At 28.9% G+C, this 24,289-nt stretch overlaps 2 protein-coding genes across 4 annotated transcripts in view; both read right to left on the bottom strand.

Annotated features, from left to right (window-relative positions):
• Positions 1 to 24,289, bottom strand: part of cu (NADP/NADPH phosphatase nocturnin) — a 131,442-nt gene that overhangs the window by 98,366 nt on the left and 8,787 nt on the right. The gene's annotated exons all lie outside the window — the stretch shown is intronic.
• The window catches only part of LOC107440089 (uncharacterized), a 29,913-nt gene continuing 8,787 nt past the window's right edge, over positions 3,164 to 24,289 (bottom strand). The window contains exons 1-2 of one of the 2 annotated variants that reach the window (XM_043040657.3): positions 23,380 to 23,519; positions 3,164 to 6,664 (exon numbers count right to left, since the gene is read on the bottom strand). In XM_043040657.3, the coding sequence (XP_042896591.2) occupies positions 4,729 to 6,654 (1,926 nt within the window). In that variant the 5' untranslated portion in view covers positions 6,655 to 6,664; positions 23,380 to 23,519 and the 3' untranslated portion in view covers positions 3,164 to 4,728. Of the gene's footprint in view, positions 6,665 to 23,379; positions 23,520 to 24,289 lie in introns of those variants that run through there. The other variant, XM_087155042.1, reaches the window with a different exon arrangement.

Below are 24,289 nucleotides of genomic sequence, written 5' to 3' on the forward strand. Positions count from 1 at the left end.
AGTCTTTATCCTCTATAATAGTCTCTGATCTTAACGGATTTGAGAAACAACTTAAACACACGAGAAACAAGTTAATTATTAAACAATTAAATAAATTTGATTGTTTGAACACATTAACATATTGACTGTATACATGGTAAAACTGCAAAGACTCTTGAAAATCAAAGGCTTTGTAGAAAGTGAGAAATATCAAAGAGGAAATTAAGCTCGCTTTCAAATTTTTTGTAGTTTCTTAATTGATCGAACAATTTTGGAAAAATGTGTTGAATTGTTACTGTTATTCAGTTATTTATTCATGTTATTCAATTATTTATTATGTTTTTTCAGTTAGTTATATTATCTCAAAAAAGTTGGACTCTTTAAATTCTATTTTTCAGGAACAATTGAACCGATTAAGCTCAAATTTTGTATTTTGCCATACAAAATTGCATTGTTTAAAATGATGTAAAAAATTTTATTCATTACACTTTGAAATTTATTCAACGATTCTTAAATTAAATAATAAATATTTACTAAAAGTTATTTTTTGCATGGAATTATCTTCGGATAAAAGAATTTTATAAATAAGAGAAAATTTTTTCAATTCGCTTAAAAAAATCGCGAGACATAGCGAAACACTCAAAAAGTAAAATTAACATTAAGGGGTCCAAACTTTGCAGTACTCTCGTGACCGAACTATTGGGACCATATTTCCCAGATTGCGGCTACCCCCATATTCTTTGATCCGAATCCATCCGTCAAAAAAAAAGGTATATTAATTAATAGAAAGTACGTTTTTGTGTCTAATTTCATATCTGAAAATATCGTCTACACTTATGAATTAGAATATTTGAGGCTACCTCCTCGAACTATTAAAATTGAGTCTTAGAACGTGCAAAACCGATTATTAGATCAAAAGTTATTAATGGCAGTTCGTTTTTTTCTTTTCTTTTTTTCTTTTTTTGCGCACTGTTAATTATAGGTAATACAATTTGAAAAATAATTGTTACTTCTTTTTTATAAGCCTAGTGTAGTCGTTCAAAAAATAACTTTTTAAACATATTTTTTTGTAAATTATAGCTATTATTGCAGTATTTATATCACAGAATATAAAATATTTAAATATTTTGTACAATAATACAAGAAGGCCGATGAGCAATTAAACTAAGATAAAAAGGATTTTTTATTCATTTTCTAAAAGCCTTTATTTATATTGTTGAATTTTATTTTAATATTTATTTTTTATAATTTAATATAATAACGAAAATTAGACAACTTGACTTGTCTAAGAATCAGATGAAATAATAAAACACGGTTCTTTTAATTATAAAAAAAGAAGAAAAACATAAGATAAATGGGTAATTAAAAAATTTTCTAACTTTTTAATTGATATATTTTATTGATATATTAATTGACATATTTTTGATATATTTTAAAAGCAAAAATTCCCTTATACGTATAAATTTAATTAATAATAAATCGCATGCATATTTATCACACTTACGTGTTGTGCTGATAAAATTGTTACGCAATTTGATAATTTGTATAAAAGACTTTTGGACAATCTGCAAGATCGTTTTGGACAGAATGGTTTAAATTACTGTTTTTTAAATTTTGTCTACCCTGGGTTAAATACTTTCTAAGATGTTCTTATTTTGTAAGAACGCGTCATTTCTTACGAAACGCTGCCTTAACACGAAAATGTACTCCCTAATTTTATTCCAACGCACTTGAAACTTATTTTTCCTTTCGTTAAAATAATTTAAATCTAATATAGTTATTTATTTCTGATAAGTTTATTTAAAATAATCATCCTTCACTGTAAAAATAATGGGTTTTACGAAGCAGCACTAAAGGTGCAAGTATTTTTTCCGTAATTTGATCCGGAATTTTTAAAGCATAAGTAAAAAAAAAAAAATTAAAAAAAATTAAAAAAAAAAAAAAAACAGAAATACATAGAATATAAAATTTAAAGATTCTGATTTTGTGCTATACCTTTTCTTTTTGGAAACACAATATTATAAAAAGTCTGAAGAGTTTTAGTATTAATATTTCCATTCATTATTCTTTCAGATATATTTAAAAAAAATTGTAAACACCTACACCATTTATTATAAAAACGAGTTTTAATGTTCATTTTTTTTATTCAAGAAAAATATTAAGGGTTTAAATTTCTTTTGATTATTCATTAAAATCAATTATTTTCAGTTAAATTGCTATTAACAATAGTATAAGATTTTAATTTTTATGTCTAAATTTCACTTTTTGCTTAAAAATATCACATATCCTTCTAATGTTGAAGATTTCTTTTTATATTAATTGCGAAAAATATAAACGTTTCAAGGTGAAATTTGTACAATAGCACTAACACCTGGTTTCTTTATCCATTGTTTAACCCATAATGATTGGTTAAAGTCATTAATAATTCCGGTTTAATAATGAAGCTTAACAAAGAAGAATGGGATGATTTTTATTATATTTCTGGAACAAAGATGTTTAAAGGCAGTAAAAAACTTCCAGTGGAGTTTTATTTATTTTATTATTATTATATTTTTTGCCTTACATGTTGTAAGACAGCGTTTCTCAATAAGAGAATTCTGACTATTACATATCCTAGATATGGCCGTGTTAAAGTCACAACGGGATTAGTTTTTTTTTCCTTCTTCTTCTCTTTCTTTTTAATTTTCCTTTTTCTTCCACTTTAAAAAGTGTAAGTACACTCAGTGTAAATATTTTATTCTATCTATGCCAAATTTGATACAAATCGAACTCTTATTGTTGCTAATTTAATTTCTTTAACTTTTATTTATTTATATGTTTATTTATTTATTATTATTATTTTACTTCACGAATGATATCGTTTTGTCTCATCATTTATAAAAGAAAGGAAAAAAGAAAAATGAGGTAGAAAGGGGGAGAAAAAACAGGAACTTTATCACGCCCATATGCTTACATATTTAATTCGAGAACTATGAATAGTACAGTTTTATGAAAGAGGACATTTCAATATTCGTCACTTGCACCTTGATGGTGTTTTCATTAAAATTCATAGAAATTTTATGACTTTATTTCTGTACTATTAAATTGAATAAAATATTTAAAGCCTTCTACAACTTTTTGTTAAATAACCGCCATTACGAGAAAATCAATCGTGTAACTTTAAGTCAAAAAGCATACAAAATCAATCAGTAAAAAAGTATATATTTATCCATATTATTTACAAATAAGTACATAAGGCATGTTTTGGTTTTAGGTAAAAGTTGGCACTTATCACATGTATAAATATAAAGTAGAATTCATTATTTTACAGTGACCAATACAGCAACAAATGATTCCTTTACCCTTTGACGCAAATGAGTCACCGTTGTCCCTTTCATATAATTTTTTTCTGATGTTCTATTTACAATCAAAAATATATTTTGGTGTTTTTTAAATTATAAAAGTCAGTTTGATAGTTACTGAAAAAATCTGTTACTATTTATTTATACTAAAATACTATACTAAATACTAAAATACTATTTATACTAAAATATAAAATCCAAATAAGAAGTAGTTTGAAAATAATTTTTTTTTTCTTTCAAATTAAAAAATCATCAATAATTGATTTTATAAATTAAGGAAATTTCAATGATAAATAACTGTTTTTCTTAGATCTAGATGACTGCAAATAAGTGCAAATTTGAAAAATTGTTATTTGGAAGGGAGCCGTGTTTAGAAGATTTTTTTAACGCAGAAAAAGACGCTGGCGTTTCATGTTTATTTCGTTACTATAAATTATTAAAATGCTACTGACTATTATATTTTTCACTAATTTTGGCCTAAATTAAAACACAAAAAAAAAATGAAAAATATGTTTCTTGAAATTCTGCATCTAAGGGTTAAAGGAATGTCAATGTGCATGAAAATATAGTTTTTATACAAATGTACCATCTTTAACTAAATTTTACTCACAATTCAAAATTAAACATTTTATATGATTGGTTACTCACAGCAAATTCATCGCATTCCTTAATGCCAGAAAAAAAAGAATACTAAATCTAAAATAAATTTATCACAAAGGAAATCATTGATCAATAGGGAATGTCAAAGAAACGTTAATTTTTGGAACCTAACAGAACTAATTTAATTAAATGTCGTAGGATATCAATTACGTCTCTTATAAAGACAATAATAAAAAAAATTATAATAATTTGCTAACAATTTATCAAATTTTAAATACTTTTTATGCTGAATATGATTATGATTTAAAAGGAAAAACATTTCTGCTATACAATAAATGCTTGGACAAAGCCAAACATTTCAAAGATTTAGTCAGTAATCAGTATAAAAAGCTGGTCAAGATTTTACGTAAAATTTAATAATACTGCTTAAAACATTTTATATTTTCCTTTGCTTGCTTATTCGTTTATCTCGCTTGTTTAACGCTTCTATTTTCAGCATTGCGTTTTAATTCCAAACATATCTACATTCTATATCTACACCCATTATTTTTTAAATTAGTTAGTTTAAATTTGCAAGAAAATACAATTCAGTTAGCATTTATTTTTTTCAAAACATTATGAGCTTTGTAGAAAACTTCATTATTTACTTTCAAACATTTAAATCTAAGCATGAATACAAAATTTTTCCAAAAATAATTTTGATTATTTGGTTAGCTATTATCATTTGATCCAGCAGATTTGGAATTGATCGGTAAAAAGAATTTTTTTCATTCGAAAGCCAAATTATCGAATTCTTAATTTCCATTGACTAGAGACAAAAACAGAATTTTTTAATTTCTACGTCTGATATACAATCCGATTGTTTACCATATTCATTGATTCTACTAATATCATCAATAACTTTACATTGACTAATTGCATTAATTGTAGTACAGCGAACAGTTGCTTCAAACATTGCCTGACTAGGAGAAGCAGACACTATTAGAAGATAATTGTAACTGAATTGTTGAGACTTTGTTTCTAACATGCTAATGTTTACATGGTCCATTGATCCATCTGTTACACGCGCATCAAAAATTTCATCCAGTACAAGTGTAGAACACTTTTCATATACCCGTGTCCAGTTATTTACGGTATCAATCACAGTTTCAGCAGCTTTTTCTACAATTGCATAGCTCTTAGATATAGGCTTTGAGACTTGGCAAGTGCACCAATGGGGTGAAATTCCAGCTTCTGAACATGTTCTATTGGCGGGTATTTCATGAAAAAGGCTAAGTCCAGGACTAAGCTTTGAAATAGAGAAAGTAGTCTTTGACATCATGCTAGCTAGATGAAGGATAGTAGCATGTATATCATAAGGAGAAGTCAAACGCTCGCTGTTGATAACTAAGTTTTTGTTAATAGTCGGATTTTGCTTTAGAAACCATTTTGGCATAATTAAATGCATAAACGGCAATCGTTCTTCGTATTGACCAATACGAGTTTTTCGTATGTCCCCATAACGGATTCCGTGATCGCTGAAAAAAACTAGCATTGTATTATCTAGAAAATTATTTTCATTTAAGTGTTTCAATAACTGATAAGTCGGCTCATCGGCATACCCAGCAAAGTTGAAAACATCGTGTGTTAAGCGTGCCAGAAATGAAAAAGCAAAGAATGGACGGGTATTATTCATGGTGCCCAAAAAGCTCTTTAAATAGTCATATATTACCTCCATTTCCATTTTACTGCCAAAACACTGCTTTTCTCTTATATCAGACTTTTCAACAGCTAAAGCAAAAGGTCTATAATAATAATCAGTTGGTGGACTTTTAAAACCGTTTCGGTAATAGTTAAACGTGGCAATGTCGGGAGCATCTTCAGCAAGCAATGTTCGATATCCAAGGTCAGCAAAAGCTTTCCAAGAAAAGTCTACATCGTCAAAAAAGCGATTTTTTCTAGCATCATCATAATAAAATTGATAAGAATGCCCTGTTAATAAAGGTACTAAATTTGGAAAAGTGTTATCACCTACTTTATTATAACCGTTCATCGTTATAGGAGATAAATACTTTGTTAGGTAATCTTGGCATTTTGGAAAATGGCGTATGAAATTTAAATGAGAAATTGAATCGATTCCTATAAACATAACATTCACAGGCCTTTGAGCTTTTAGCTTTGATTGATGATTCAAACAACGTCTCTCAACTGAACTCTTCAAAGGAGTTAAAGGAAGAAATTCACTAAATACTCTATCATTATCATCAAAATGGCACGTTGTTTTTATGAAATCAATCCCTAAAGGTTGATCCCACACTAAAGTATGAGATTTTGATAAATTAACACGATTGTCAATGTCTTTATCAGTAACTGTAGAATTCCTTTGTATTTCTTGAAAAGTACAATGCACTGATTTTAAGTCTACTTCGTAATAATATTCCAACAGGGCTTCTTCTAAACTTATAACGCTATTTGGAAGAACTCTTAAAAAAGACAAAGGTCCGGAACACTTGTAGGGAGTAATAACACGCTTAAATATTGATTGGACAGAATCGTCCCATGGGTTCCATGCAGGAATTTGACAACCTGAAGTATCAATTAAAAATGAACTCACAGTATCATCAGCAAAAAAATGAGAATACGTTTTATCTTCGGAATACTCGAATCGAATGTAGAATATAACTAGAATTCCACAAAAGATGAAACATGCCACGAACAAAGGGTAGGGACGATATAGAATCTTCCTGGATCGCATCTTGTTTATCCTGCAAAAAAAGGAATTTTAAATCGAAAAAAATCTACTTAGGTTGCGATTGTATAATAAATTATTTACATAATTGCTTAGATAGTACACAGAAATGAATGACATAAATGCGAGATATAGTTTATTTTTAAAAAATGGAATGGTAAATTAATATAATATAATTCTCGACCCTGTCAATGCTTTTCAGCTATTAGACTGGGATGTCCTAGACGGTTTTGGCAAACCATTTTGTGGGGGGGGGGAGGTGTTGATATTCGAATCCTGCTCAGAGCATCGATGTTTCTCTCTGTGTGTTGTCCTCTGTTGTGTGTGATGTGTGAATGTCGCCCAACCTATGAACGGGTATCTGTGGCAGTGTGGCGTGGGTAATGTTTCTCGCCTTCGTGACTTTGGTCACAAGGTGCTCACCAGGTAACGCAAAATGAGCGACACTTCTGACACGTTCCATGGCGAAGAACGATAAGTTCAATGGCTGCCGTTAAAGAAAATGCATTCCGTAGGAGATTGAATGTGTTGGCCCTTGACTGCTTGCTTCATCTTGTCCAACAATGTGTAGCCCAAGGGCCTTGCTCATCACGATCAAAACCAATACGGCTGCTACACTTGCTGTTGTGTGCGGAATCGCTGCGAGTCCCACTCTGACAATTTAGACAACAGTTTCCACTCTATAGCGTTAGACGCTACGCCCTGAAGGTGCTTTGGTCTTGCACATAGACACCATGTGAGGATGAATCTGTATCCAAAACTTACAAAGAAACGACGCTGTCTAATTCTTCCATCATCCCTCAATAATGACGGCGAAAGGGATTAGCACAATCCCCTACCGTTTACTAATGGCCAGCCCCCTCTATGCATTCTGTGTTTGGTCCTAGCGTCTATGGATGGGGAACTAAAAGTACACAATAGAAAGATTTTACATAGCATTTTTCGTACGTTAATCATACGAACCTTATTTCCTAAAACTTTGCGATAGTACAATTTGTTGGGAAATTTTTGGCCATGCGATGGGAAACTCGAACAACGATAACGTTAGAATTAGGGGAAACCTAACATTTTGCAAAATATATCTTTACATGATTCTTAAACTGGAAAGGAATTTTAAAAATTTCCGGAGAGATTGTGAGCAAGTTTGATATTCTCAGAGATTTTATTGTTGATATTTGTATTTAAATTGGCATTCAATTTTATCATTCATAAGATTTATCTGCATTTTATGAATTCTTAAAGGTCATGAGCCATACATGATTAAAGGAAGTTAATATCACGGCATAAATGAAATATTAAGAGTCTTCCTCTTTTGAGTGTTATCTAAAGTTTTTTATGCTTCCAGCTAAAGTTAAATGGATTTTCTAATTGAATAATAAATAGCACTAGTCATATTGTAAACAGCACAAGTAAATTAACATTATAAGATGGCGTGCCTTTTAAGCTTAGGCGTAAATAAAAATCGGTAGGTAAGTACTTTAGTTACGTCGCACTAGAGCAGCACAATGGGATATTGGCGACTGTCTGGGAAACATCACTGAGGATGATTCGAAAGCATGTCATCACAATTTTAGATCCTCAGCAGAGGGGATGGCTTCCCTGCTTTGGTTGCCCGATGACACGCGCGAAGTCGAGAACTTTACGGTAGAACAGTTCAACGAGGACCGATACCGGGCACACTGGATCCCTACGCAGACTGATCAAAGTGATCACCCACCCACTTACTGGCCGCAGCCAGTGATGCTTGATTTCGGTGTTCTCATAAATAAAAATCGGAAGTAGTAACTCAGAAGTTTTATTAAAAATATTAACCTTTAGCGCCTCTTGCACTTAATTTTATATAGTTCTACCTACATTTTACTGTTTTTCTGTGTCGTATCATGTATAGTTTCACTGTGACAGACAGGGTCATTCATATCTGTTTGACCCTGATACTTATAAAATCACATTCAAATCTCAATTTCGGTAGATATTTTAGGCTGTAACTCGATATTTACCACTTGATTGCGGTATTTTCACACTCGTGAAAACAACCTTGCAACCTTGTCGTCCCTAGGCCTTGCCTGCTCCGGGAACCAGATGAAAAGTATCTCTTTTACCCGGCCGGTTCCACGTTTCCACTAAAAATTTTATTTGTTACCCGATCGATTCCGGGGCTAAAAAATTTAGGATATGGCTGTTTGGATGCAAAATGATTCATGTAAAACTTTGCTTTTAAATGGAGACATTTGCCAATAGTGGACTTTATAATTAATTAATTCATGATAATAGTTATTTATATTGATATTTTAATAAAATGACCGTATATTAAACGAAAATTGTTTTAACTATCAGGGTTTATTTTTAAACATCCGATAGCCATGAATGTTATTTAAGTACAAGAAAATCTACCTTAGAATAATTTCTTAAACTTTCCGATAGTTGGTGAATAATTTTATCGTATCAATAAAGTTTAAATCAAATATCGATTTCACTGTCCTTAATGTTACGATTCTATCTCCGTATCTTAATTTACGAACCTCCAAAAACAAAAAAACAAGGGGCACATTTATATAATCAACTAATAAATTAAATAAAAAAAAAATCCTATGAAACTGACGCGTATTTGTGTTACACGGAGAAAATAAACCCATGAAAACCTCTTTGTGATTAGCCCGACGGTTAGAGAACTTTAATAAGACTGGTTGACAATTGAATTTATTGAGTTAACGAGTAAAAACAAGTACACTCCCTCATAAAAATTTAGTTTAAAGTAACGAATGGTCAGCTTTATTAATTTTACGTGGTTCTTTTCAATGTAAAAGGCAATCAACTGACGCTAAAAATGTAAAACAATATTTCCAAATAGTTTTTTGCTGAGTTAGTAAAAGATTTTTTGTTTTTAAATAAACACTACATTCAAAAAATTTATTTAGAAATTTTTGTTAAAAAAATTACTCGGTTTTAACATGTGCTTTTATTTACTATGAAATAATTCTTAAGTAACAGTATTAGAACAGTTAATGAGTAATTTGGGAGAAAATATTTATGCTGTGCAGTTTATGGTCGTTACGTCGGGCTACTTAATTGATCAGTGTGGAAGTCTTCTCTCTTCTAGAAGGTGCTACTATGATTGGGGTGTCGTAAGGTAAAGAACTATAGCATATGAGTGAGTATTTATAAAATTATGTAAAAATTCTATTAAAATGTTTGTGTTAATGAAAGTATGAGATTTTTGAAGAAAAAATTGTCTCTTAATTTGAATTTATATTCTGATAAATGAAGATAAAATTATCAAACTCTTAAAATGTAAATAAAATTACTTGCTAAATTTGTCATAGAAACTTTTGAGAAGCTTGCATCTTCTTAAATTTTTGTTCTTTTTATTGAAAACCGCAGGAAATAAATTTTTTTTGTTTTACCCTTACATAACATAAAAAGCTAAAATATTAACTATGCACTTTGAAGAAAAAATAAAATAGAAAAATATTTAAAATAGAAACAACATATAGGAGATGGTGAAAGAAAATAAGTTCCACAATAGAAAATAATTTGCACAATCATTTACAGTAGGAAAGTAATTAATCTCATAATTATGCTTATTCAAAAACATGAAGAGTGAACGTCAGAATTTAGGGTCACAAAAAACAGCATTTTTACCTTTTGGTTCCTATTTATTTTTTTCCTCTTTTAAAAAATTTTTGCACACATTTTTATTTCATATGATACTTATTCAAAAATATTTTTTTCTTCTGAGATCAAGTTCTATAATGGCTGCTACTGAGTTCCAAATATTTAAATTTTTAGTGATTTTTTACACAAAACTAAGAAAAAATTTAGGCAGTATACTAAGTCACACACGGAGAAAAAAATTCTGGTAAAATTACCTATTGTGTGGTAATGATATTTCTGGTAAAAAAAAAAAGCTATAATTCTTATGAGTAAAACTAAAATATATGGTATTTAAATCATTCATTTAATAATTTTCCCGTTCACATGGTAATGGTTCACCGGAAATTTTGGTTTTCAAAATTAAAATTCTTATTACCACACATTTAGTAAAAAATACAAAACTGAAAAAGGTAAATTTAACTAAATAAATTATTTCCCTGCCATGCTCAAAGGTGTCTTGATAAAATTAAGAAATTTCACCACATTTATCAAATTTTATCAGTTACTGTTAAACCATATTTTATTGCTAATTTTACCAAAATCATTACCAAAACTCTTCGGTAAAAATTACTGCGATTTTTGGTGTTCCCACAGAGCGAGAAATACAATAAATTTTGCCACATTCTGGTAGTTTTGACCATGCTATTTTTCTCAGTACACTTTCTTCAAAAGTTACTTTGTTTTCAGATAGGTATTATACAATTTTCCGGAACATACGGTAAATAATAGCACAGTACAAAGAAACATCTTATTGCTTACATTGAAATTGCAAAGCTTTTAATCGAAAGCGATTTCTTGAAAAAATTGAAAATGGGACTTTTTAATTTATTGCCCCAAGCTGAACGGCTAATTCTCTATTTACTAAAAAATGCATAAATATTTCAAAAATCTCATCTACCTAGCATGTTGTGCTTTGAACATAACTTGCACTGAAAATATTTAAATTATTACCTGATATTTATTAATAAGGAGATTTAAAAGTCAATATAATTATTAAAAAAATATCTTTAACTTGAATGCTGAGCTTTTAAGCAGAAGAGAGCAAGTAAATTAATTTTTCTTCCATATGCTTCTAACTGAACACGAGCACATAAACATAACCTCAATTGAAAATAATTTTAATTATTACCTGATATTTATTAATAAGAAGATTTAAAAGTCAATATAATTATTAAAAAAATATCTTTAACTTGAATGCTGAGCTTTTAAGTAGAAGAGAGCAAGTGAATTAATTTTTCTTCCAAATGCTTCTAACTGAACACGAGCACATAAACATAACCTCAATAGAAAATAATTTAAATTATTACCTGATATTTATTAATAAGGAGATTTAAAAGTCAATATAATTATTAAAAAAATATCTTTTACTTGAATGCTGAGCTTTTAAGTAGAAGAGAGCAAGTGAATTAATTTTTCTTCCATATGCTTCTAACTGAACACGAGCACATAGACATGATAAACTGATTTATTTCCTTGGTTTTCCTTGTGCCTGATTATAACGATTTTATTTAGTTTTATATTGAATATTGAAATGCCTTCAGAAGTCCTCCCAGCCTATATTCAGTTTTCAACTTTTTTGTTATTATCGATTTTAAAGAAATAAATACATAAATCGAATTGCTGCATCCGTAGAACATACATGGCCTACTAAATATTCAACTGTTATTCAACTGTGACGCGAAAAGACTAATAAGAAGAAAAAAACTTTTACTCGCATTTTTTCAAAATTTAAATCGATCATAAAATTTTAATATTACATTCGATTTGAATTTTAAAATATAGGAATAATTGGAGGTAATAAAGGCAATTAATAAAAATATGACTAGTAAAAGACAGTATAAATCAACAAAAATTTAAACATAGAAAAGCGGAAACAATACAGCTAAAATTTCAGATATGCTTTGCAATTATTAGTTTAAAATCAAAGGGGAATGGTCTCACATATTTGTACGAAAAATGCGGCAGATATAGAATATTCAATATGTTTCGTCTGTAAGCAAATGAAAAAAATATTGAAACTAGGATATTATAGTTTTTTATTTTTTTTTCTCGGGTATTTTTATATTTTTGTCCTATATTAGCAACGAGTTTTGTTCTGTTTAGTAAATTGAATCTAAATCCGTTTAGTTCATTTTGTTTAGTAAATTAAGAATGATTATAATCTTAGAAATATCTGTAGTAAATTAGATTGAAAAACTAATATTCTTATAACTAGAAGTTTAGAAAAAATGTTAATAAATAAAAATTAAAAATAAGAATTACAAATAAGAAAAAATTTATAGAGGCTTATTAAAATATTTTACGAAAAAAAATTTTCTTATGTGAAAATTAATCAATTTTCAATAATTAGATTGATTAAAAAAAGCCTAAAACTTAAATATTATTTTTTTTTAAATTAAGACAAATTGTGTTTAAAAAAAAAAAACTTCCCGCTCATATGGCAATGGAGTATAATTCGATAAAATATTATCTTGAACAGTTTGTTCTTTGACAAAATATTCCCTTAGCATCGCAGAATATTCCTTTGTTAAATTCAGGATTTTAATTTTAACTTCTATGACAATCTCCAGTATTATCGCTTACAATTCTCTTTTATTAAATGCATTTCGCAAGTTTGAGTTTACAAATTAAATTACAAGTCTAAAAATACAACTTAATTTAAACTTAGTCCTTCTTTTTCTAGACTGGATTATGATGTGATAAATAGTACTTAATTTAGCCATCGCAGGGCATATTGTTTGGCATGACTGACGTAAAGTGAGCAAATATTTTACTTGGTGTTGAAGTTACATAGTCTTGAGAATTTAATAGTTAATACCATCTAATACTTTTAATCACAATTTAAACAAGTCTTATCTTAAACACTTTGAAAACATTCACTCAATCTATTATACTTCAAAGAAATTCGCTAGTGAATTTAATTAAAATTATCTTACAATGGATCAGTAGTGTTCGCAAATGTTATAATTTCACAAATTGCACTGTAATTCCTTTCACATAGTGGCTGTATGCCCAATTTTAAACAATATATATATATATATATATATATATATATATATATATATATATATATATATATATATATATATATATATATATATATATATATATATATATAATACAAAAATTAAATACTTTTGTATTAATAAAAGCATTAAAACTTCATTCGTTTTCATAAAATATATTTGGTAAAGGATAAGGATAGAAATTCTATTTTGGGAATTCAAGGCTAAAAACATGCCAATGAATAATAATTAGATTTATACTTCAAAAGAGAAGTTATTTTAAGATCTTTAACTTCCATATAAGGAAAGAGTAAACGATTTGCTATGAGTAATAAATAAATTAATGAGGCGTAAGAATACACAGAAAAAGCAATAATGACTGGCCTCTTCACAACTTTTAATCATCCTATATAACGCAGGAGCAATGTTTTTGCGTGTGCTTTTTGTTGTTTACCAAGCTTAAATAAAATCCGTCTGCTTAGACGGGACATGGGTCTCCCCCCATCTCCAGCGGGAGGGGGCTAAGATGTATGCTTTCACCATCGCTACTAAATAAAAAAGATTATGCACAATATGGACTCGTTAATCATGCTGCTTTGACTACTAATTAACTAAAAAATAACGGTGTGGTTGCACCGTTATTATAAGCCGGCAGGATTCGAACCTGCGCGGGGAAACCCCAATGGCCAGTAACTTTAGTATTTAAAAAAGATGAAAATAAAAAGAGCCGTTTATGCATTGATTTCAGGAAATTAAATCAAATTACAAAAACTGATTCTGAACCTCTACCTTTAATACAAACTTTAATAGAAAAATTGTCTAATAGTAGTTATTATTCTAAAATAGATTTATCACAGGGATATCATCATGTTCGTATTCATCCTGATGACACTGAAAAATTAGCATTCGCTACTCACAATGGTCTATTTGAATACTTAAGATTACCTTTTGGCTGGAAGAATGCCCCGAGCATTTTTCAACGTACAGCTCGTAGAATTTTAAATAAACATAAAATTAAATTTGCTACAAACTACTTTGATGATATCATTATATTTTCTAATTCTTATGATGAACATTTAACCCATCTTAGAAAGATTTTTGATATTTGTAAACAAGAAAACTTAAAATTAAAACTTTCAAAATGTTCATTTTTGCAAAAACAAATAGAATTTTTAGGATATGAAATTAAGAATGGAATTGTATCACCCGATAACCATAATATTGAAGTGATTAAAAAACTATTGCCCCCTAAAAATGTAAAATCATTGCAAAGATTTCTCGGATCAATAAATGTTTACAATAAATTTATTGATAGTTATGCAAGTATTCGACATCCTTTAAATAACTTGTTAAAGAAAGATGTAAAATGGGTGTGGTCAGAAAAATTTCAACCATCTTTTGAACTTTTAAAGAACGCTATTATTTGTAAACCAATTTTGAAAATTTTTAACCCTAATCATGAATGTCATCTTTTTGTTGATGCATCGTTAGTTAGAATTGGATCTGTGCTAAAACAGACAGATGAATGTGGTGTATTGCATCCTGTAGCTTTTCATTCTCGTTCATTAAAGGACTATGAAAAAAACTATGCAATTACAGAACTTGAATGTCTTGCTATTGTTGATTCTTTAAATAAATTCCATCATTATCACTTTGGACAAAAATTCACCATACATACTGACCATGCTGCTTTAGTTTGGCTAAGAAATGTTAAAAATTTAAAAGGTAGATTATTTAGATGGTCATTATTGTTAAGTATGTATGAATATGATATTAAATACACAAAAGGCTCTGCTAATTTTGAAGCAGATTGGCTTTCGAGAGATGCAACACATTCAATTGTCCAAAGTAATAGTAAAAATAATAATGTTCATGTTTCACATTTGTTAAACTTGAGTGAAATCGTGGAAGCTCAAAGGAAAGATAACTTACAAGGTAAATTTGTTGATATCAATAATGTCTTGTGTGTACGTAAGAAAAATTTTACTAAAATAGTTGTTCCATTTTCGTTAAGATTAAAACTTCTGCAAAGTGCTCATGATAAATTAATTTAATCATCCAGGAGTTCAGAAAATGATTAACTTAATAACCCCTGTTTATTATTGGAACAACATAACTGCAGATATAACAAAATTTTGTAAACATTGTCATACGTGCCAATTAAATAAAAAACCGAGACAAAAAAGGTTTGGATTATTACAATCCTTACCCCCTGTTAATCAGTCTTTTGACTTACTAGCAATAGATAGTGTTGGTGGATTGAATTACTATAATTCAACAAAAAAAATATTTAACCTTAATTATTGACCACCTTACACGCTACATTTGGGCTTTTGCATCAAAATCCATTGGCTCAGAAACTTATACAAATTTTTTGCATCAAAGTTTTCAAAATCAAATCCCTAAATCCTTGTTGAGTGATCGAAACGCTGCCTTTACTTCTTCTCATTTTAAAAAGTTTTTGAATCATAATAAAATTCAACAATTATTGACAACTGCACATCATCCGCAGTCTAATGGCAAGGTTGAACGCCTTGGTCAAACAATAATTACGCGTTTAAAATGTAAAATTAATGAAAAGCCTACTAAAACTCCCTGGCCTGTTTTGTTAAAAGATATAGTTAATACTTATAACTTAACTTCCCATTCTGTAACAAAATTTCCACCTGCATACCTCATGCATGGTAGACTCCCCTACGAAAATCCCTTAAATGAAAAAGTCTATCCACCTGTTGAAGAAGCTAAAAAAATAGCAATTCAAAGAACTAGAGAATATCATGAAAGAAATAAAATTTATTATGATGCTAGATTTTTAGATATAGACTTTAAAAATGATGAATTAGTTCTGTTTGAAGAATTTACTTATCCTAATACGAGGAAGTTGTCACCTCCTTTCAGTGGACCGTATAAAATTCTTCAAAAAATTTCAGAAGTTAATTACAAAATAAATAAAAAGAATAATTTGAGTAAACAAAATTTTGAAATAGTACATATTTCAAAGCTTAGGAAATATCACAGCCCACGAATGTTAAAATTAAATCATGAATAGTCACCAACTGAAAATCTTTTACTTTCTTCAAGGGAAGAAGTAACCCCTATATTTTTGAGAGATCCGAATCGCGTTGTGTGGAGATGTTTACCTCAGCATCAGTTAGGAGTGAGGGCAAAGTAACTTGAACTTTTTTTTTTCTCAACACAGTGAGAAAAAACTCTCTAAACTATTTTTGTTTTATCCAGTCTGGATCTCTCAATTTCACAGTGCTTCATGAAATTCTGTTTTCCGCCATGTAAACGGGGGATACAGAATTTCATCAAGTAAATAACCCCAATAACCAAACAGAATCTTAAATTCTGATTAAATGACACTTAGTTGTCCACCTCTTTCACATAAAAATTGTGAATATTTTTTTTAACCATACAGAATCGTAAATTCTGATAAAATGACAATTGTTGTCCAGGTCGTTTTGCATAAAAATTTTGTATATTTTTGTGTGAAAATTTTTGAAAAGTTTTTTGGAATAGTTATATAAAATGTTTCATTGTTTCTTTCTGTTTAGTTCACTAAACAGATAAAGTGTATTATTATGTTTTTATTGTTGCTGTAAATAATTTTTTCACATATTGGAAAATGTTATTTATAGTAGGAAAGAGGACAGTCATACCAACATAAATTTTAAAAATTTGTAGTATTCTAAATTTTTATTTTGGCTTACCAAAAAAAATCTTTTTTTGGGGGGGGGGATGTAATACAAAAATTAAATACTTCTGTATTAATAAAAGCAATACTTAGACGGGACATGGGTCTCCCCCCATCTCCAGCGGGAGGGGGCTAAGATATATGCTTTCACCATCGCTACTAAATAAAAAAGATTATGCACAATATGGACTCGTTAATCATGCTGCTTTGACTACTAATTAACTAAAAAATAACGGTGTGGTTACACCGTTATTATATATATATATATATATATATATATATATATATATATATATATATATATATATATATATATATATATATATATATATATATATATATATATATATATATATATATATATATATATAGGCAAAGATTTATTTTTACCAATTTATTTCTTTTTTTTTATCATGATAATCTTTATCGAAGCTAAAGAAATTCCAAGTCAAAGTCGTTTCTATTTTAACCAACAAGCGACATCATGAAAATGTGTGAAATGCAGCGAAATCTATGAAAATGAAATGTAATTCTAAAAACATTTATGTAAGTTTAAAGGGAAATTTTTACCATAGATGATATAGGATATTAACAATATAGTTTTTACGAGTATCAGTTTATATTGTCGAATTTTTTTCCTCTTAAACTTACTAGAATAAAGCTCAACGATAAAATAATGCATTTTATCCTTCTCACTCATTTTACTTTCTGTAAATTATTGAGATAACTAAAAGGAAAAACAAATCCTTTCCTAATAAACTAAACTGGAATCTTTTTTACCCATCTTGTGGGAAACCCTGTATGAGCACTAAAAATATTTCGGTACACACAATTGAAAAAAGAAACACATTATTTCTTCTTGTTATGTTCATATAAAAGAGAAAACCAGGAAATAAAATTGAAAGTCAATTACAATTATCGCACGATAAAGTATCTACTTCGTATTCATAGTATGTTGCATTTCTATTAGCATTGTTGGAGCTAAACTGTTTGATATAGAAACTCTCAGATTTAATCAAGACATTCATAGTGTTTAGTTGTGTAAAATTACTTCCTGAAAAGTCATAGATGTACTTTAAAAAAAGAAATCTAGAAAATTCAACCGAAATTCCTTACAAAAATTATAGTTTTTATTAATAAGTTTTTTTTTTTTAAAGAACATAGGAGAAAATTTCCTTATAGCTTTATAAAAGCTACGATTTTGTACATAGGGTCTTTTTTTTTTGCACATAGGGTCTAGAAAATTATACAAAATATGATCAACCATTTTGTGCTTTGAAGTAGGGCTCAGCAATAAATGTTTTCCTGGGGTACCTTTGTTTAGCCTTGAATGTAGTTGTCTTTTTTATTCGCTGCACTACAGCCTTCGTGGGCCCAGAATAAACAACCATCAAGAAAGTATCCTGTTTTATCCCGAAAGAGAGAGAGATTATCATCGAAACGAAACAGAAAATTATGCTTGTGATGCAATGGACGATCTCATTATTGTTCGTTACGGCATGAATCTTTAGTAAACTTATAATAAGCTGGACTAAAAATAATTTTTATAACTCTAGTGAGCTTAAAAACCAGAAAACATTAAAGAGTTGACATAGTAAAACAAACGTACACAACAACTGGGAACTATTCAACAACAACACGCCAATATGGTAGGTCCTTCTTCTTGACTAGTTATTTGTAATTTAAATTTAATTGTTATTAAAGCTTCCACAAAAACCCAGAACTAATTTCCACTCAATCGAGGTACCCGGTCTAAACCCACTCTTCCTTTTACATAAATCATGAGTATTATTTTTCTAATATTCAAAAAATGCTAAGGTAGCGAATATGGAATTATTTATTTCAAGAATTCTTCCTTAAAAAAACACTAACACTAACATCAAAGATTTATCAATAATTTAGAAAATCAATAACTCATCATGATCTAACATTAGAGAGTGATAAATCAAAACTGAGAATGTCTCGCGGAATAGTAAATTAATGTACTTTGCGGTAATATGTTCTTGTTCTTCGATTTTAGGAAAAGGGAACCAATCTATTTACATAAAATGATAACAGCGTAGATGTGTTCTCAAGTATTACGAAAGTGAAAATAAAAAATGTATATCAACTCATAAAAATGCTAAAACGAGTTAAATTAAAGAAGTTCTGTGATAAGAAAAACTCCGTAGTATAAAATTTTGAAATTCATATACTAAAATTATTATTTTTTCTTCTTCCTATTTCTAAGGACAGAGACTACAAACAAATACAACAAAGAAAAAACAATAAACATCCTAACACAAGAAATAGAATAAGATCGAAATTATCGCCCCGCTCTCTCACATATCAATCTCACATATCAATCTCACATATCAGCTCTCTCACATAGCTGCCACGATGTCAAGTCCGTGGAGTGTTTTGCAGCAATGAAGGTGCTTAGCAGGGCCCTGGGTGTTCAGGCTATTTTTCGAAGGCTCTTCAGTCACATGAAATGTTGCTCTTATTGCAAATAATATGGCTATTTTCATAACTGATTTGAGTTTACAACAGTTACTTATGACTGTTAGGTCAAGTTTTGTCTGTTTTTAGCCCGCGCCCTCATTGTTTATTCAGAAAATGGAGCAAAATGTCAATACAGAGAAAAGCCACAGTTTTAAAGAAAATGAAAAGCTTTAGTGGTCTAATTTTTTAATATTTAAAAACTTACTCAAATGTTGCATTATCTGAGCACACAAAAGTTTGTAAAAAAAAATGGGAATTAGGCATTGATTTTGATAATTTTCATCTAGGTGGGAAAATGTCTCATAATTGGCGAATTTTAAAAAAATTTAATAACTTTTAAAATATTTTAATTATTTGTCCGTTCGAAAACCCAGATAATTATTTACAATATGATGGCAAATACAGTATAAAATTATAGCTTTGCTTCAAGTGTAAGGAATTTAAACTGTGACATTTTTATTTTCCTTGGCGAAAGAACTTTGAAAAACAGTGTTAAGAGTTACATAGACGACAGTATACACACATCTGAGTTGGCCGTCGATTACAATTGTAATTGATTACAGATAAAAACAGCTATGTAATCAATTACTTGTAATCACGATTCCAAGTAATCGCGATTACAAGTAATCAAAATTTTTGATTACATCAGAGTAGAGGAAAAATGTAATCGATTACATTTGCCAATTACAGTAATCAATTAGTTGTAATCATAATGACAAAGTTTGATTATAACTGTAATCATGATTACAATACTCAATTACAGTAATCAATTACTTGTAATCATGATTACAAACATTCATAATTTTGATTACAACTGTAATTGTGATTACATAACCAATTACTGTAATCAATTACTTGTAGTCGTGATTACAAGTGAAGACAAAGTAATCACGATTACTTGTAATCGTAATTACAAGTAATTATAATATATGATTACATGTAGTTGTTGTAGTTTTAGTTTATTTACGTCGTACTAGAGCTGCACAATGGGCTATTGGCGACGGTCTGGGAAACATCCCTGAGGTCACAATTTTGACCCTCTGCAGAGGGGATGGCACCCCCGCTTCGGTAGCCCGACGACCTGCACGCGAAGTCGAGCACTTTACGGTAGAACAGTTTAACGAGGACCAATACCGCACACCCTCGGTCCCTACATAAACACAATATGTTCATGTTCAATGTATGTATCAAAATATGCATAACACATTTGTGTAGGATTATACGTGCATTGGGTGTATTTATATTTTACATATATTCATACATACATTCGACATGCATATATTGTACAGATGTACATACATACATTCGACATGCATAACGTATGTACATACACACATTTGAGATGCATATATTGCACAGATGTATATACATATAGTGTACAGATGTACATTCATATAATATACATATGATGTAATGAACATATAATGTTCATATAATGTACATATATGTGAACATATACTGTACATATATGCATAAATATATTGGACATAATTCTTTTGAACAAATTTTACATGTGTACATACATGCTGTCCCAATCTATGCATACGTGCAATGTATATATGTCCAATTAATGTATCCAATTAATGTACAATGCACGAATGTTCCATATATGCATATCCATATGTACTATATATGCGTGTACAATGCACGAAAGTATGTACATACATTGTACATATGTACATACATTACACATATACATAGGTACATAACATTTATGTCTAAATATGTGTACAATGCAATAAATAAAATGCATGTAAGTTAACTTATAATGACTCAAGCAAGTTAAATGACAAAATCAAACGATATTTAAATTTAGTTTTCAGCTTTAATTGTTCTATATCATTTTAAAATTCTTTGAAATGCTTTCATGAAATGTTTGACAATACAGAATTGTTTTTTTAATAACATAATCCATGGTTCATAGAAATTTTTTAAATGGCAAAAAAAAAACGGAAAATTTCATATGCGGAAATAATATTTAGAAATTTAAAATAAGATTATCGTTTGGTTTCTAAAAAATATGAGGTCGAATTTTATATGTCTTAGAATAAATTTTAAAACAAACTTTAATAACTTAACTTATATAAAATTTTTCAATGTATGCACAATGTATGTGTATATTGTAATTACATATATTTAAATGTACACATGTATTTATAACATTACTTGTAATTACGTACATGTACATGTTGTATGTACATACGTACATTGTGCATATAACTATTTTTGTACATCCATATATTACATGCGCATAAGTATTAACAAAGTATGTAGTCATACAAATACGTACTTACGTCGTACATAAGTACATACGCTGCGTGTGCACATCATATATCTATGTACATATAAATATACATGCATACATGTATGCATTTTATTTACGCAACTATGTACATATATTGTACCTTTAAACAACATTCTTACATATTGTAAGTAAATACGAACAATTTTATAGACATACGTACATTGTATATACTTGCTATTATTGTAAATTTTCCACAATGTATGTACTTAGGTATATAAAAGCATGCAAACTTATAAACATTATTTTCATATCCGTTCATACATATATTGTCTATGTATACAAAGATACAAAACATTGCATTTTCGAACAAACTAACGTACATGCGTACATGTATCATAAATGCATAATTAAATGTACTATGCACATACGTATTACATTAAATATATTACAATATAATTATGTGTATTGTACATACAAACAATGTTTATGCATACATTGTATATGTATATATAGGAATCATAAATTGTACGTTCAGGCGTGCGTACATTTTATGTACATAAAAATATGTTAACCCATACATACTTACATAATGAATTTGCATATAGTATACAATCGTAATAACTTGTAATCGTATAGTTTGATTACAAGTAATCACAATTACTTGTAATCACGATTACATGTAATCATATATTTTGATTACTTGTAATCATAACTACTCGTAATCGTTTCTGTTGTGATTACTTGTCATCGCAATCACTGGAAATCATGATTACAGTTGCAATCAAAATTTTAGTGAATTGTAATCATGATTAATGTGATTGATTTCTGTGATCAATTATTGTAACCACGATTACAGCTGTAATCAAAATTATGTTGCCTTGTCATCATGATTACAAGTAATTGATTACTGTAATCGAAAAATGTAATGGATTACATTTTTGGCCAACTCTGATTACGGTTAAACACGTAGAAAAATCCTTTATGTACTAGTTAAACAATTTCTCATGGATTACTTTCAGCAATTTTCTGAATAATTTTCTAAAAGAAAGAAAAATATCAGAAACTTTCTTAATTCCCTAATTTTAAAGACGTATTTAATTGCTATATAAAAATTATCCAATATGACTAGATTATAAATTTGCTATTATGAAAAATCCCTTGTAGTAATTAGGCTCTTAACACTGAAAAATTACAGCACTAAATACCGACAATCAGGGTGCCGGTACTTTTACCGTAAAATCCATTTTTATCGGAACATCTTACTCAACAGTTTTAATTACCGTAAAATAACTAAATTCTTCTAATTAAATAAATATTACTGTTAAAATTACGGAATAATATTTTAAGGTTAAATGGATTTTATCGATGATACACCAAAAATGAGTGTACTTCATACCGTAATTTAATCCGGAATTTTTTGCAGTGTATCATACAATAATATTACTGTACCACAAGTTCTGTGGTAACTTTCGCTACATATTACTGAACTTGAAAATTGAAATGGAAACGTAATAAAAATGTCAACAAAAAAAAACTAATTGAAAAACGAAAGTATCAACTAACCTTTGAAACGGGTTTTTCCCAGATTCATAAGAAATTGATAATCTGTACAAGACAATAGAAAATTGGTAAGAAAATGATTTTTTTACCTGTAGTCTTCTCTTGAATGCAAAATGCCATCAATATTAATATACCATCATTTGTAATAAAAAAAAGAGAACTACTTTAATTTCGGAAAAATTTCTCGTGTTGGAAAACAGTAACATATACATTAAAGAAAATTATCGACAATTTTTTTTTTTTTTTTTTTTTTTGAAAAGAGAAGTGAAACTTATTCTTTGTGCTTTTCAACTGAGAGCTAGCGCCATCTGTTGACATACACACTTTGATAATTATCCTACAGAGAAAAAACCCACACAAAAATGAAATCTAGGCGAAGAAATGATGAGTGACATTTTAGTGTATTATAGCGAAATATATTTAGTAAAATATTTAATTATTTAAATACTTAACAGAATAAATTAAGGACTTTCGCTTTATTAAAATACTCTAAAGAATAAATTAAGGACAGTAGCACGTAAATACTTACTGACTCTCGTGTCATTGAAATGCTCGGGATAGAATAAATTAATGACTATATACTTGACAGAATAAATTATCGTTTAATATTTACATCCGAATAACATGCTCTCAAGCATGTTTTCAAAAGTCGCTTAACATTAATTCTACTAAACTGCTCAAATATCCTCATATTTGTTAATTATAATGAATTTTAAATTATTGAAGAGAGAAACGTAAATAACACAAATACAAATTTTTAATGAATCTAAAAATAATTTTTATAAGAGGAATATTTATAGAGAAGAGAGAAAACGGAAACATGTGATTTAAAGCAAATCGTGAAACCTAAGAAAAAGCGGATTTCCTATTTAAAACACGCATACATAGTAGACTCTAGAAAAACGTCTCTTCTAAATTATCTCTTTTCCTTACTGATTTCTCCCGAAGTGTATGAATATTTTGAACAAAAATACACACGCAGCTCAGGGATAAATTAAA

The sequence above is a fragment of the Parasteatoda tepidariorum genome, chromosome 11, assembly GCF_982258835.1.
Source record: "Parasteatoda tepidariorum strain Cologne lab strain chromosome 11, Ptep-v5.0, whole genome shotgun sequence".
Taxonomy (NCBI): domain Eukaryota; kingdom Metazoa; phylum Arthropoda; class Arachnida; order Araneae; family Theridiidae; genus Parasteatoda; species Parasteatoda tepidariorum.